Source organism: Pseudopipra pipra, chromosome 18 (genome assembly GCF_036250125.1).
Source record: "Pseudopipra pipra isolate bDixPip1 chromosome 18, bDixPip1.hap1, whole genome shotgun sequence".
Classification (NCBI taxonomy): domain Eukaryota; kingdom Metazoa; phylum Chordata; class Aves; order Passeriformes; family Pipridae; genus Pseudopipra; species Pseudopipra pipra.
In genome coordinates this window covers 9,616,522-9,633,439 of record NC_087566.1, presented here as the reverse complement: position 1 = coordinate 9,633,439, position 16,918 = coordinate 9,616,522, and the positions used below count along the sequence as shown (strand labels likewise).

Sequence of the window (16,918 nt, the reverse complement as noted above, 5' to 3'; positions counted from 1 at the left end):
AAAGAATCAAATGGCTCTGTCAGGGAAATTACTAGGAAAGAGAAAACCAATTTTGTGAAGGAGGGGCCAAGAGACACAAGGAAAACAAACAAAGTCAATCAGCTGCAAGTACATATTAAAAGATTGGGTAAAAAATCCAACTTTTTCAGTATAAAGTATTCAAGTCCAGAAACACATTTGTACTTTCATTTTATGTCAAGTAATTCTCTTAAGATACAGAAAACAGCATCCCAAGCAATAAGTATTAACAGTTTGCTTACAAGTAGATTTCTTATAAAGCAAAAAGACATGGAATGAAACTACAGGAAGAACAAAGGAAATCTGTGTTTGTCACTAGCCTATGGAACTCACTGGAACTCACAAGAAGATCAAAGTACAGTTTAGCAGCACAAAAATACCAGTGAAATTTACTGTTGAAATCGAGAGAAAAAATTCCACTGACTTCAACAGGGCAAATAACTCCTCTAAGGCATTTGACTGACAAATAAAAAATCCACAGTTTACCAGGGAAGATTTTTTTGTTTGTTTGTTTTTTAAATAATATAATCTTTAATTCTTCTGCAAATAAGCCAATCAGTAACTGAGGTCAAGAAGCAAAGCAAGGCCTTGGTGGAAGGAGCCTGCGGTGACATCCTCCCTGTGCACCACACTTGATCATTTCATACCAGCATCAACACTAGGAGAGAGAACAGGACTGCAAAAAGGCACGCACATTTTTCCATTCATCTGGATTGTCTTCCACATCATCTGGAAGAGATTCAAACGTCTCAGGAAACAGTTCAGACAAGCGCATCAGGTCTTCCCAGCCTTGATCTGGAAGCCAAGCGTACGGTTTCTTTCGGGCACTCTTCTCCAGGGAAACATTGCCTGGTCACATTGGGAAACCAGAGTGAATGTCCATGGCAGAAATTCTCCAATACATGACCACACACACAGTCCCAAGCACAGAGGAACCAAGTGGAAATTTGTTTCTGAAACACTGCAAGATTAGGCTGCTCTGCTGAAGGAAAGATGGCATTTTACAAGTGCTTGCAAAAGCCGGAGTTTTATCTTTGCAAACATTTCTACATGCATATGCACACATAGTCAGAAAATAACTACAGACTATTCCCTCAGGTAACATCCTAACCATCAACTAATGTCATATTTGTCAACAGAGAAAGATTGACCTCTTTGTTGTTTCAGAGAGAAAAGAATAGAAATAGTAGAATCCCCAGTTGTGTAAATCAACACAGTGCAGTTTTTTTCAGTGGCTCTTAGTAAATCACATCTAGTCAAAAGTCTGTCTTCAAAAGATCTTTTAGCTATAGCTAAATATTTATATATAAATATTCACTTTACCTTTCAAAAAGAACTCAAATTCTTCTTGTGGAATTCTTCCATCAGCTTGTTCTATCTTGACAGTCATATTAAAGGAGAACAGTAACTTGTGCCTCTCAAACAAGCCTGCATGAAAAGGACAATATTTTCCAAATCAGCTGCTAAAGCTTGTTGAACTGAAGCAATCTTTAAGTCCACATCCTGCATCTGTTGTGGGGTTGATGAGATGCCCCATACCTGGAAGTGTCCAAGGCCAGGTTGGACAGGGCTTGGAGCAACCTGGTCTCGTGGAAGGTGTCCCTGCCCATGGCAGGGGGTGAAACTGGATTAGCTTTAAGGTGCCTTCCAACCTAAACCATTCCATGATTCAGTGATCTGGTCACCCCACAAAGATCATTCAATTGATGATTGGACTTGATGATCTTACAGGTCTTTTCCAGACTTTATGATTCTATGATCAGAGTGATCAAAGATGGGGCTTTGGATCAGGCTTACAGAGTTAATACAGCACCTGTGAACTCCATAGCTGTGATTTACCTATGTAACTGTGTTAAGAAAAGCATTTCTGCAAGAGTTACATTATTAATGTGTGTAGTTTCTTTTAAAAGAAATAGCAGGGAGTAAAGAGTGAACCAGGAGCAGTGCTGGGCTCTGAACATCAGGGAATTCACTGTTTGGTAACTGCCTCTTTTATTAAAACCAACTGAAGTCATGGCTTTGCCTTTTGCACATCACAGTCTCAGCCCACCACTAAATGGCACTGACCTGTGCAGCCATAGTTGTAGGTGTTCAGAGTCAGTGTATCCATAATGTTTTTTAACCTCTTCGGAAGAATCGGGTTGGGCATGGATTTCCGAAGAGAGAATCCAAAAACCTCCAAGAAGGAGACCAGTGAGAACTGGTACATCATGTTGACAAGAGCCATTTCAGACAATACAGAGAAGAGGATGGCTCCCCTCTTGGCAGCTGGTCTGTAACCCTCCCGAAGGACATCAATATCCGCTGCTGTCGTCTCAGCCAGCTTCAGTTTCTCAATCACCTGTAAAACAGGGATTTTATACACCTGGAATTGCTGTGCTGATCCAGAGGGTATCTATTGTATCACAATGATCAGAGCTGCTCAATGCCTATGTTTGATGAAGCACAGTGAAAAAGGAAAGACTATGTATCCTTCCAAAAAGCCCAGAGCTGGTACCTCAGTAGCTTTGAATTTTGTCTCTTCCAGGGTTTTCACCAACTCCACGTTGTCCAACATGTTTCCTGTGGAAGTTGTCAGTCCATGAAGGAGAGTGTCTTCCAGATTTTTCAGCAGGTTTTTGTTCTCACTTGTCTCCTGGATGAGACGTTCTCTCTGTTCTTCCAATTCCCTCCTTTCAAAGCCTGTGATGACACTGAGCAGCTGATCCTCCAGGCCCTTCAGTGTAACTACAGGTGCAACACATGGACACAGCACACTCTGTTTCTAAACACAGGACAGCTTTTATACAACTTATTTAATCTCCAGCATCTCATAAAACTACAGCAATGCAAGAGTGACTTGGTTAATGACTCTCTATCTTAATTGTACCTAAGCATCCTCACCTGACAGGTGCAGGAAGAGATATTTGTCTCAGCTGCAGATTAGAAGAGAGAAGTGAGAAGGATTTTCTATTAAATCAGATGCTAAGTATAAGGGAGACTGAATTTTTCAGAGCTTCATTGAGATTTCAGACAACGACCCAGCCCCTAAATTTGCACTGCATCATAATCACTGCTTTGTTACTAAACCCACACTTGAGCTCACCTGTGTAATTGATAACCATGGCTTTGCCAAACACAGAGGGAGAATACTTTGGGTTTGCTAATTTGGTGTTCAGGTACAATCTAAAATTACTGTCATAGTCGACCTCTTTGTCCCCCAGGACGATGAATGCTCGCCCCTGTAAAACTTTGATGTTCTTCTCCAAGACATTGTCTATCACAGGATCGATGTATTCATCCACACTGTGCAACAAGAAAGGGTTTCCATACTTTATGGCCAGTTCTAGTTGTTTAAGGAAATCTGGGTCATTAAAGGAAGCCATCTGCAAGAGAACAATGGGAAGATTTGAAAGGAGAACCAATACTCAATTTGCTGAACATTATTATTTTCCAATAGCTGCCAGCACTAGTGAAGTTTTCTCTTTGCTGCTTTTTGTCTTTCCTCTCACGGTTGATATAAACTGCACTTGTACAAAACAATAAAGGTGCCTTTTTTCTGATTATAATTAAAGTTGAAAATAATTTCCATTTGGAGAACTACTCTTCAAAGTTCTAAATGTGCCTCTGACTGTTTATTGTTCTACATGAAAATTCCATCCTGGAGCTGAGATAATCCACAATCTACATCAGTCTTTTGGTGAGAATATTTCTGCATGTACAGACAGGCTGAGAAAGGGGGGGTGTTCATCCTGGAAAAGAGAAGGTTCCAGGGAGACTTTAGCACCTTCCAGTGCCTAAAGGGGCCTCAAGAGAGATCGAGAGGGAATTTTGACAAGGACATTTAGCAATAGAACAAGAGGGAATGGCTTTAACTGAAAGAGGGCACAGTTACATGGGATATTGGGAAAAAATTCTTTACTCGGAGGATGGTGAGGCCCCAGCACAGGTTGGCCAGGGAAGCTGTGGCTGCCCCATCCCTAGAAGTGTTCAAGACGAGCTTGGACAGGGCTTGGAGTAACCTGAGATAGTGGAAGATATCCCTGTCCATGGAAGAGGAGTGGAACTAGAAGGTCCCTTTCAATCCAAACCATTCTATGATTCTATAATTCTATAATTGGTTCCCCATTCAAGGTGACAGAGATTTATGCAGCTTTGAAAACAACCAGTAACAAGGTAAAACAATTATTTATCTTTACCTTCAGATCATTTTTTTCTTCTTTCTTCTTAATCCAATGTAATGCCTGTTGTTGTGGGTCAATACAGAGTGGGAAGCGACTTGCATATGTTGTCAGGATGCCATTCTGGATAGAGAGCTCATCTGGAGGCAATCCTTGGGAAACCCATCTGGGAACAGAACGGACCAAAGACCAGGTTGGGATGAAAACTCCATGGGAGAGCAGCACATTTGATTTGTCAGTAGAACTATGAAATTCATTGAGAACACTATTTGACACACAAGGAAACATACAGTGTGTGGGATTATGAGAACAGTGTCAAAACTCAGCCTGACCCATTGTCTGAGTGGTCTGGAACTACACTGCTCATACTGTAGCCTTTGGTGAGTAATTCTGCAGTAGCTGATATATGGGCTACCTGGGCATGGGTTTTATACCAAATTCATTGAAGTCAATGAAAAGACATCTATTGGGTTATGGGAACACATTTTATAGATAACTCTTTTAAAAATTTCCTAAAAATGATATTATATGCATCTGAGTTTAGTGAATGTCCCTGGAGTGTAAAGTACAATGATTTGTCACAACAAATGGCCTTCATTAACCAGAGGGAAAATAATTTGTCTCCTTCTCTTGACATGAAGGTAGGATTCTCTCTCTCTGGAATGGCTGTGCACCTCCACCCACAATCTGCCAGTTCTGTGCTCCAGGCTCAGCTCCAGACTCTCACATTATCATCTCACATTCAGTACTCACTGGGTTTCTTGACTGGACATACCTGCTGACCTCCACCTCATTAGTCAGTAGGCTTTCTAACTTAAAGGATTCGCTGCATGGAATTTCTCGGGAGAAGATGTCTTCGTGCCACACCTTATACATCATTTCATGACGGAAGTCCCAGCTGAACGCTCCCTCATAGCTCAGAAAGGCAGCAGCAAGTAGACAGTCTCCAAGCAACTTCACCTTTCTTATTTCATATTCCTTGAATTCCTCTGTCCACCTGGTAGAATTAGAAGGGAATCTTGGGTCAGTCTGTACCAGAGAGATGGGGTTTATGTGCAGAATTTCCAGCTGCTGCTATTTTAGATATAGGTTGAGACAGACCCCCAAATTTAAAATCAGTTGTTCTCTCACTATTATGATGGCCAGAGACACTGAGTTGATCTGAACCCTCTTCCTTCTAATGTGAGTTATTTTTCAAGAGCTAATGGATATTAGCTTAGAATGGAAAACAGCTCCTCTCAGCAACAAACAGCATAGGAAGTGACATTTCCAAAAATGTCTCTGCTTGATAGATTTTATCCCTGACACATGACCCTCTGATGTCAAAAATGTCCCTCTTTGAATCCAGACTTACCTCTCATTCTCAGATTTCAAGCCAGCAATGAGCTTGTCAGCAGCCTCTAATCTTCTCTGCATAATCTCTGCTTCTTCTTGTAACTTCTGGTTTTCTTTTATGGCCTGTTGATATTTGTCATCCAAAGCTTTAAGCTCAGCCTGGAGAGCAACCAACTCTGCCTGTATCCTTTCCAGTTCCTGCTTACTTAACAAATAGTTCCGTTCTAGCCTTGCCACCTACATTACATTTTGAAGGAAAGATGAGTGTCAGAGAAAAGAAGGGTTTTGGAGAGGAGTCCTAAGTTTTCAGATTTCTTTTGGCTATTTCATCTATTTCAAAGTGTCCACAGGACTCTCATCCCATGACAAAATGGGAAGTTTGTCAGCTTAACAACAATATTATGGCCCCAAAAATAGTCAGATACATCATCTGTGTCTGACTATATACTTTCTCAGTAGTCAGCTCTGTATAATAACCTTTTCTCGACAAAAGTTTCCCAGGGTCACCTGTTGGACATTAGATTTCCTTTGGTGATACAGCTAACTTTCAGTCACCCTAAAGAAAGTTAATCAAAAGGTCTGTGCTTAAGGAACATGGATTTTGTGTTCTATTGCACTCTGCTCTGTACAAATGCTATGTGTTTTGAAGTCTGGTTTTAGTAGACAGCTATCAACTGTGTTTTTCTAAACATGTTAGATTATAGAATTCCAGCTGAACATGTTCCTCCCTCCTCCTTCAAGCACTGGCATGGATGGCAACCCACATCATGACACAACACAGCCATTTATGACCAACTACTTGCCTCACTCCACCTGCAATAGCTCTCCTAAACACCTCTTTTTAAGCACTTCAAGAGGAGAAGTGGGCAGTCTAACAAGTCAAGTATTATCTTTTTCATCAGGATCCTGCTTCGGCCTCCCCTGAGCTTGAATCCAACTCATTTTACCTTTTCTTCCTTGGGCTTGACATTTTTCACTACATCACAGTAGGTCACCACTGCTTCAGCAAACTTCAACATTCCCAGTCCTGCTCTGCTAATAACTTCCATTTCAGCAAAGGTAGTATTAAGATTCCTTAACAGAGCTAAATTGGCAAACACAAAAATATTGCAACTGAGTTGAATTACAGTGAGAAATCCTCAAAGAAATAGCTTTCCCCACCAGCAATATCAGCCGATGCTGTGACAGACAATATGAAACCTTTGTCAGAATATTAAAGAGACTCTGACTTTAAGATGAACCTACTGGGCTGTAACAATACAAGCACAATATTCCCAGTGATTTCTCAAGTTCTTTCTCCATAAAGGGAGTGTTTTCAGGAGTTGTTCATTATGTCTGAAGTTCATGGTTTGTCTTCTCTGCAGCAGCCAGGTGCAATTTTGCTCCAAGACCCAAATTCCCCTTTTAATGGAAGTGCTCTGGATTACACCTTTAAGAGCATGTGCAAAGTTTGGTCCATAAACTTTAGATATAGCTGATCTTCTTTCCACTCTGTAACATCACATTTTAATTGCCAGCACATGGATGAGGCCATAATTCTACTAAGCAGCTAAAAGGAGACGGCAGGTCTACTCAGCTATCCTTGCCTGCTTTAAACCAGAGCCTGTAAGACCTGGGTAAGGTTTAAACTGGATGGAACACAGGTGGAAGGTCTTTGAAATCTGAAAAATCAAGTCATCCCAACAGTGCAACACCTGCAGCATCGTGGGCAGCGCTGTCCCTTAGCACAAAGTGAATCCCACCGTCCCAAACTACATTGGAAGGATTGTTGCTGACGTGGCTAATCACATTAACAAGATCCTATGTTCATTCCAAGTATACAGATCAGGAATTCACCTCTCATAGACTTCACATTGCTCCACGGAATTGCCCTAAAATCCGTCGTCAACAGTTGTCGCAGGAAATTTGTGTCAGCCATCATTGCCTTGGCGTTCTTCCAGTTCAGCTCCTTGTAACCTCTCATGATAAGAATACAATCCAGGACAACCTGCACCTGCTTGGGGGGTGTAGCAAAGGATCTAGAAAACAGAAGGAGACAGTGGAAGAGAAAAAGGAGGAGACAAAGCACATGATGCCAGACATGATAATTACCTGTTAGAGAGGCACTGCAGTACAAGAGCTTGTACATAAGACATGCCACACACAGTGAAAAAGATAACCCAGCTCAGACAAGAAATTATTAACTACTCAAAAGCTCAAAATTCTTGTATTCAAACAATCTGATCCATGAAATATTAAAGGATTTCAACAATGGAAGGCCTAGAACCCTGAGCCACAATATTCCCCCACAGGGCAGTGAAGCAGCTTCCCACTGGGAGAATCCAGAGATCATAAAAGAAAGGAAACCAAAAAACTGTGGCAGGGAAGGGAGAGCTGTTGCTATTTTGGGGACAGCTACTTCAGGGAGAGCCAAGGACTGGATGTGCCTTTACATCAACCTCCAAATACAAGATGCATCATAAAAACACAGGGAGAAGTTAATTCAGCAGGGAAATACATTTTCATGCTATGAAAGCAACCCTGAAAAATAACTGGTATGTGTTCCTGTAGACACAGGAAAAAAAACAGAGGAGGAATGAATGGGTTTGGACAGTCACTGTTCATGCAAAACCCACAGCATGTTCTAGTGCAGGGCACTAGATACAGGGCAGAGAAATATGGGGAAGACAGCAAACAAAGGCCTGGAAGAACTGGCTTAAGGTGAAGTCCTGGGCAAGGAATTGGAGGATTCTGTTATGTCCTCTGCACCCACACAGCTGATGTCCTGACCTTCACAGGTAAGTGAGAAAGGTGAGGCAAACAAGGGTCTCTCAGTGAATTTCCAAGAGTTTGTGCTACTGTACATGCAAATGAGTCACCTGAGTTCAGTAACTTCAGCCTTGTCAAGCTTCTCAACCTCCATTTTGGCAGCTTCTAAAATAGGCTTGATTTGATCCAAAGCCTCTTCAGCCTCTGCCTTCTCCACAGCAATAACCTTATTCTGCTCCTGTATCTCTATAGCTTTTTCTTCAGCCAGCTTTTTCTTCACCCCAGCTAGGAATTGAAAAGGCAGGACCATAAATGAATTATTCAAATTTGTATACAGAACATATACTCATAAACTAATATAGATTTACTCTTTGCTGAAAATCAGAAATTCCCATCAACTCAGAGTCTTTGTGTTGCCAGCTTGCCTATGTTTACATTTACTGACCTTAGCCTTCAGCAGCTATAAAGCACCCACCTGCTTCTGTGTTTGTTGCAATCTCTCGTAACAAAGCCTCACAGGCAGCTGTTTTTTCTGTTAGCACAATCTTTTGCTCAGCAAGTTTCTGGTTCAGCTCAGCCAGCTGTACAGCAGCTTCCTTCAGCTTAACTAACCCCCCATCCAGTCGCTTACATTGTGCTGGGTAGGAAAAAAGAGAGAAATGATTTATGGATTGTGTCCTATCACACAGTAACAGACAATCTCACAAAGGGGAAACGTGCTTAGAGGTGCATTGAGAGATTTTTCCTTTCCTAAGCCTCCTCTCCAAGATGATGTTAATGTCACTTGAGCTGACACACAGTGGCCCTGTGCCACAACTTGCTTTCCATATTACACTGCTCATGTTTTATCCTCTTCACATATTTCAATGCCACTGAAGTATGAATAAGAATTGCTGTTTGAGGAAGAATGTCAAACCTTAACTGAGGCTGAGTAGGTATCAGATTTAATCAGACTCTTCCCCAAGCAGAGTAATGTCTGGTTTGGAGATTCTGGCTCAGGTTCATGCCTAAAAGGATTTGGGGAGAGCCCACTGTTTGACAGGGCCTGAACATTTACATGTGGCCAGCATATTGGGTCAGTGTCCAAATCAGATGCCAGCACAGCATTTCAGATAGTGCTGCTAATAGGATTTTTCCATATTGTGGGTAATATGTGGGATTCTCACTAGTAGTTTTCCTTCTTTTCAAAATATTTAAATCACTTACTAAAAAGCAGAAAACATCTACACAGCCTTACCTAAAATGAACTCATTTTTCTCCTCCAGCAATTTTGTGTAAGTACTGATAAAATCAAGGTAATTCTTTGGTGTGACATGATTGATACGTCTCAGTTTCTCCAGAAATCTCTTGCTGAAATCCCCTACAGATTCATGCACCATCACCATGTGCTCAATCACTGACTTGGAGCTCTCTGGTGGGATACGTGGGTTCTTTACTAAAATTGGGCAGAAGAAATAAAACATTGCAAAGATGTGTAGTTTTTTCAGAGTACACCAATTGCCATCCTTCTCATGTATATCTAAGACAGGCACAGAACCAAATCTGCTTTCTGGGGCAAAAAGCAAAATCAAGGCAGAGTCAGAAGGGAACCTCCTAGAGGCAGCTCACATTGTCTGCAGAGCTGGGAACTTGAACTTTAGCAATGTTAAAAACCTATTTGATTAAGAAACTACCATCCAGTGACATTTCTGGACGGAGTTTTTGCATCACCCATTTAGACTCAGGGTAACAAGGGTAACAAATTGTGAACTGTACAATAACTTCAAAGTAAAGAATTTATTTCTTAGACTGTACCAAGGGTTAAGGGGTTCAAATACTGACATCTTACATACCCACAATGGACTGTGCAACTGCAAACAAGGCCTGGGCGGGCCAGGGCAAGAACCAGTCAATACCAGTGTTGTTGACAAGACCTTAAAATAAAAGGACAGTTTTATCTCCAAAATTCCTTGGTAAAACTAGCCCCTAATCTGACAGGCAGTCCACTCATTAACTTTATTCGCATCAAGAATCTGCAAATCTGTCTTATTTGCCTCCTGCTTAGCAATAGAATTTACCACAAAGTTAATAGTTCCATTTTGACAGTAAACAATGAGCTTTGCCCCTCTGTCCTGCCAACCCCATGGTTCCATTCTTTTTAGGCTCTTCCATTTTACAGTCAAGAGCTGCAACAAGATATTTTAGTGCTTGGGCTGGCATTCCCACCCATATGCATCTTTCCAGTGTCTCTTCCAGGAGTCCCAGGACTCCTTTCAGTCACCTGCTGAAGGGCAACAGCTGCCAGGCCTGGGTGGTTTTGGATACAAAACTGTTTCTCTTACCACCGGCCTGGTTTCATAATGATTTAACACCACACATTCTTCTGCAAACCACAGAAGAGAGGCTGCAGACATAAGCTGTATAATTTCAGTTCAATGAGAATGACCAATTGATTTCCAGCTGTTCAGCTGGAAAATTAACTGATCTGGTAAATGCTAATCAATAATGCTCCCTTATACGTTGTAATTAACTGGAAAAAAAATCATACACTTCAAATCCTCAGTCATGAACCCTGCTCTGCTTGGCTTCAGCTGCCAGACATCTCTCAGTGTCCACTGGAGATTTTCTCTTGCCTGTTAATCTGTATTTCACAGGGAAGGGACTAAACAGTGCAATTGATACCTGGGAAATTTCTGCACCACGTTCTCAGATCGTCCCCAACTGGGGACATTCCCAGGACGATGTGAAGGTTGCTTGCACATTTGCTTACAAAATATTGCCAGACACTCTCTTTAGCTGTGTGCACTCCAGCTTTAGCAGCTTCCTCACCAATCTGACTTAGGATGGCATCTTTTTCATCATCTGCAAAAAGGGCTGGCACCATTCCTGTAACATAAGGACAGAAGAACGTTAGTGAGAACAACCAGGAAGAGGAAACCATATGGCTGGGGACAGGGCAGATGAGAAACCAGAGTCAAATTTTAATCCTAGTTCTGCAAAAATGACTCTGAGTAGTTTTGAATGAACCAATTAATCTCTCTATGCTTCTCCTCCTCCCCACAGACCCAGGGAAAAAGAAAGGCTGTAATTAGAATGATCCAAGGGAGTTTAGAGGAATAATTAATGCATTTTTGTTTGGGTTTCAGCAACTTATAGAAAATTTCACAAGAGCGTAAAGTGTTTTTAACTCTGAAAGAAAATCTTCATTAGTGTCTACAAACTATCAGTTCACATTTCCATTCTCTCAGTCTTGTGGCAAATAGTGCCTAAGTTACCTACGACAGACCAGGAACAGGGAAAACTAGAACAAGAAAAGGGATAAGATTTAACACATCTGTTTTCAAATCAGATCGGGTAGGAACTTTTACAGAGAGGGTGGTCACCCATGCAAGGTGCTGCTCATTTTCAGCTGCTCCATACACTAAAAGATACTAAACTACAGTTTAGGACATATATATATAAATATAAATATAAGCAGCTGCTGCAGTTCAGGTGAATGTTACTCCAAAGCCAATTGGCCAAAAGGTGGGTTTGTGGCCAAATGCAGCTGAAGTTACACCTCAGCCTTGGAAGAAATCTGAGACTCCTGCAGCATGAATGAACCCCACAGCCTTCCCAGACACACAGAAATGACTGTAAGAAGGTGCCAGAAAGCCATTATTAAGGCCAAGACCATTTCAGGTAGTACCAAAGCAGCAGAGGACACAGGGAGCACCAGAAATAGCTCTGTCAAGGGCACAGTTGAGATTATGAGTCACAAGCAGACACAGATCAGGAGTAACCGAGGCTGCCAGTGGCACCTGAAGTCAACATGTTGTTGATGAGTTCCAGGAAACTCTCCTCTGCCACGTGGCCATCTGTAAATAAGAACACCACTGGCGTGTTCTTAATACCCAGCTTCTGGTACAGATTTTTCAAATCCTCTCGGAAGTTATTTTCTCCATATCCTCGAACCAAGACGATCTCAAATATCTAAGGATGAAAACACATACTGAGAAGACACAGACGGATTCAAGAGATGATGGTAACTCATGATTAATCAAGAGGGTTGGTTTGGCCCCTATCATCAGCAAATGTGTAAGTATCAACAAAATTACGCACTGCATTCTTTTTAAAAATGACATTTGTACAACCCTGCAGGCTTGAGTTTTCAAAATTGCTTTGTGTTCATCCTCCTTTTTTGTTCTTCCCTTCCAAGCTTTTGTAAGAGACTGAAAATACCTCTGAGAGGAACACTTCCTGTCTGATATAATACAGTATCAATCACAATAAGGTTCCCCAACCAGCTACTGGAATACACTGAAGTATCAAGAGCAGTAGTTAGGGACTGTTAGTTGTTCATTGGCAAACCCATCCTTGTTTTCTGTCCCCAGTGCCAAACCCAGATCACCCACAGTCATCATCTTGGACCTCCAGGCAATCACCTCACCCTGGGCTTCTCTCCACAGGGAAGAGCTGCCAGTCTGATCTTATCTTGACTGATTTATTCCCACCCCCAATTTAATCCCCATCACAATATTCCTTTCCTTGTCATTTTTCACTGCAGGGACACAGGGTCACCTACCTCACATCCAGCTGTGTAGGCAGCCAGCCTTGTTAGAGATTGCTTCCCTGAGCCTCCCACTCCGATGAGCAGGGCATGCCCGCGGTCCATGCGGATGATGCGATGGATACGGATCAAGTGCTCCAAAGCATCATCAAAAAGAACCAGACTCATCTTAATATTGAATTCATTGTAGTCATCCAAAATCTCCTTCAGAGAAAGGTGAACAGAATGTTACTAGGAGATCCATGAAACAATTAGTAAAATAACATTAGTAAAATAACAACCCACTCAGCAGCATTATTCCTTTCCCATTTCTCAGGGCAAATAAACTATTGGAAAACACTGCTCACTGTAGCTGATCCTCAGCTTTCATGACTGCAGACCCCAATGGATATCGATGCACATGGAATTCTGCACATGGAATTCCATGTGCACAAAGGAAGGGAACAGATTTCCTATGGTTTGAGGCAGGCTCCTGCCCATTCCTCAGGCACAGAGACAGACTCAGGCACAGTTCCAAGCTGATGCACTACCTGAAAGAGAGCTTTTGCTACATCATAGTCTTGGATATCTTCATAAACACGAGGTTCAGCTTCATTCAGTGCTGTTCTGAAATCCCCAAAAAGAACTGGATCCCTCATGGCATGCTCCAGTTCATCTGCAAAATGCTCTTCCACCAAGCTTTTTATATGACCTTGTACCTTGAAGGATATGAAATGAGTCTGTCACTAGAAGATCCAAAGAATACAGCCCTCTTTTGTGTTCTATGTATGATCTGAAAGGATCTAATAGGTAGTTCAAGAACCAATCAAGGCAATGGACTTTAGAATGTTAAAACAGAAAAGGATAAGCCTGTTAAAAAAAAAAAAAACACACCTTCTCACATATTGGTGTAAACAGTATTAATAAACTTTCTTTCTCAGCACTAATAGATGTCTCACCAGCAAGATTTCTCACAAAGCTTCTAAGTCTGCATGAATATTCTGAATTGTGAAAATTGAGCTGGAGATGTATCTTTGTATGTTAGAGGAGAAAGTTTTAAGCAGGAAAATCTGAAGCCATCTTAATCTACCTCTTTTCATCTAAGCAACTTCCAAAGCAAAGCAAGTTGCTTATACATAAGTAGTCTTCACCCCAATTTCTCTCCTAATTCTCAGGGTATAAAACTGGCATCATTCTCTTTTGTGTTTTAAGACATAATTTGAAACATATACATATAATTTTCCAGTTTGCATAACAGCCAAAACTGAGTCCACTATATTTAAGAACTCAGTTCTTATCCATTTTCCTACTTGATTGTAGTCACATGCTGATATAATCCTTCCTGAAGGAAAATACTGACTTGAAGTGATTTCCTGAGTTTTCTCCTGCACTGCTCTCACACTTTGGCACTTGTACTGCTGCCAACCAATTTTCCTGGACAGGCAAACCAACTGATACTTTCCATTCCTTATCTGATTTCTTAGTCTGCCATAGTCACTTTATTTTAGAAAAAAACCTCCATGGGTCATGTTTTAAATTAATGAGCAATATACTGATCAGACAAGTTTGCAGTTGGACTGCAAGACGTGAGCCCAACAGTTGGTAATGTTGCTGTCGCAAATTAATTGCCAAAGTAATAGTGAGTGACTACTAAAAACTGAAAGAAATTACTCACCAATGCTTTGTCTTCTTCATTAATCAGCCTGTCATGGAAAACCCTCAGGCACTCATTTCTCCAAACTCTCACCATCTGGGTCACTTTTTGAAACCTGAATTAACATCAAAATATCACAGTGCACAAATGAGCTGACATGATTCCTAAGACCATATGGTTAATAACAATGAGCAAATACTAGAGTGACCTTCTTACTCCTTTTTTTTGCTCTTTTGATTTTGTTCTTTACATAATTTGCTTGCAATTTTACCTCTAGATATCTTATTTCAGAAAGACTAATGCATAAGAGTAAGATCACAATTTAGGATGTTCTAATTCTCACTGTGGCACAGGTGTAATGAAAAGTAACCAAATGGGACTGATTTCATGTACCAAAATACCTCACCTTCACCCAGATTCACCCAAATAAATAAGTGTAGGACCACTGAAGCCAAATTTTCTATTCTTACCTCTCTGAACTTGTAAGAACAAGTCCATTGTAGACTCTGGAAAGATCCCGCAGGTTAAAAATGTAATGGAATTTGGAAGGAGTCGGGGGTAGGTCACTAATAATCATTTTATAAAGCTCCAAAGTACACAGAGTGATCTTGTCAGAGATGGCTGATATTGCCTCAGTAAATGTCTGCAAACATGAGAAAGAGGTGTTTTCATGAGACTGCCCAGAGAGAACTCAATGCTATTAAATACAGTCTGCTTTCCAGCTTTTAAACCGGCTTGGAATATTTCAAATACAGTTAGAAATTCTCTGTAGGATGAACATTCTGCAGTTTAAATGTTTTGGGCAGGCTCCATCTTCACGCTGGAGCTTGCTGAGTGCTCAAGATAACATCAAACTCAATGACTGGAATTTCCACTGCATTTCCATAGCAGAAAAATTAAACTCCTCTTTTATTATCTGATGTTCCAGGTTCCTTGCTAGTAATGCAGTTTAATGCATTCTATCAAATTTTTCACACTCATTCAGGAAAGAGTTTGCTGATCTGTGTGTTTGTGCTCACAGGAACTATAACCAAATCATTCACAGGTTTCAACCTATGAAAAGCACCAGGTTTATAAATTATCTGCTGACTTGAATGTTTACATATTACTCAAGAACTCATTTTAACAGTATAAACCCATTGAGAAAGAGAAGAGGAAGGGAAAGTTCACATGAGGTTCTAGTAATAAAAAAACTTGATAACAGAAGATTTCAGGTCTTGCAACAACATAGAAATAAATGTCTATTTAAAACTAATAAACCTGTTGAGCAATCCTTTATAGCAGTGAAATTACCGCAGTGTGGCCTTTCAGGATGGAGGAGTAGATCGACTTCAGTGAGTGTTCAGAAGGAAAAGGTATGTTAAAAACACTGAAGAGTGAGATGAACCGAGGGTCCACTTCATTCCGACCTCCTCCAGCCTTGCCCATGGCAGCAATAAATCCCAGGTCTCGAAGGAATTTACAGTTCATCTCCTTCCCACGGTCGTACAAGAAACCCTTTTCCAGCAGCAGCTTCAGCAGGGCAATGGGCTGCTGGGTGCCATACTCATCCACCTTAGGGATACAAGAGTCAAGGTATTTAGAGCACAGTACATCAGCACCTCAGTTCCTGCTAAAAATGTGGAAATACTGTGCTCCATACTCAGGAGAATGTTACAAGAACTAAGTGACACTTCATAAAGCTCTAGCACTGATTGTGAACACTCACTCTAAAGTCTCCTATAAGAAAAGCACCCCTTCTCCGAGATAAACTAAATGCACACACACTCTTTGCCCCATTTATAAAGAGAAAGGGACCTGCATCCAATATCAGGCCACAGAAACATGATTTTAATGGCACAAAAAGATGATTGAACAGGATCTCTCTTACATATAGGACAAACACTGCAACAGACAGAAACAACCCCTCTGGCACACAAACCCAACTCTTCCGATGATCCTGAGCTGGGATCCAGTGACACACTTACCATGAATCCTTTTGACTTGGGATTCACTGGGTTCGTGCATGAAGGGACCACACCAGTGCCACCCCAAATGTTTCTATACTACCTTTAAAATTATTGGCAGCTTACCTTTGGCATATTCATATCATCCATGAACACCAGGAGACGTTTTCCCATGGGAGGGCCAAAAGTGTCCTTAGTTCGTTTTTCTACATTTGTCTCCAGGTTTCTCTGAATGTCCATGGATGTTGTACGAGAAGAGAAGTTAATTACCAGCACCAGCTGCAAAGGGAGGACATGGGTAAGAATGGATTTTTACCTGTTCTTTGTTTTTTCACTAGACCATTCAAAAATATTCTCTATATTAAACTGTCAGGTGTACAGGAAATGTTTCTCTCGTCCATTATTCACTTGAATTACAGATGACAAAGTAACTTCATTCTTAGCACTTTGATAATATATTTTTACTTTATAAAATTGGATTTGTACATGGTAGAAGAGGACGAAACACCTCTGATCCTGAAGGATTCTCAAGTCATTCCCACACTTTGGG

General features: G+C 41.1%; 1 protein-coding gene across 2 annotated transcripts in view; it reads right to left on the bottom strand.

Annotated features, from left to right (window-relative positions):
- DNAH10 (dynein axonemal heavy chain 10) overlaps positions 1–16,918 on the bottom strand; it is a 52,673-nt gene that overhangs the window by 7,903 nt on the left and 27,852 nt on the right. For both annotated transcript variants that reach the window (XM_064675145.1, XM_064675147.1), the window contains exons 45-66: positions 16,495–16,647; positions 15,716–15,976; positions 14,893–15,065; positions 14,444–14,537; positions 13,320–13,487; positions 12,805–12,993; positions 12,041–12,212; positions 10,923–11,126; positions 10,094–10,174; positions 9,499–9,696; positions 8,737–8,898; positions 8,372–8,546; positions 7,350–7,531; positions 6,461–6,597; positions 5,533–5,750; positions 4,954–5,175; positions 4,197–4,344; positions 3,104–3,383; positions 2,516–2,745; positions 2,086–2,359; positions 1,342–1,446; positions 713–867 (exon numbers count right to left, since the gene is read on the bottom strand). In XM_064675145.1, the coding sequence (XP_064531215.1) occupies positions 713–867; positions 1,342–1,446; positions 2,086–2,359; positions 2,516–2,745; positions 3,104–3,383; positions 4,197–4,344; positions 4,954–5,175; positions 5,533–5,750; positions 6,461–6,597; positions 7,350–7,531; positions 8,372–8,546; positions 8,737–8,898; positions 9,499–9,696; positions 10,094–10,174; positions 10,923–11,126; positions 12,041–12,212; positions 12,805–12,993; positions 13,320–13,487; positions 14,444–14,537; positions 14,893–15,065; positions 15,716–15,976; positions 16,495–16,647 (3,981 nt within the window). The remainder of the gene's footprint in view (positions 1–712; positions 868–1,341; positions 1,447–2,085; positions 2,360–2,515; positions 2,746–3,103; positions 3,384–4,196; positions 4,345–4,953; positions 5,176–5,532; positions 5,751–6,460; positions 6,598–7,349; positions 7,532–8,371; positions 8,547–8,736; positions 8,899–9,498; positions 9,697–10,093; positions 10,175–10,922; positions 11,127–12,040; positions 12,213–12,804; positions 12,994–13,319; positions 13,488–14,443; positions 14,538–14,892; positions 15,066–15,715; positions 15,977–16,494; positions 16,648–16,918) is intronic.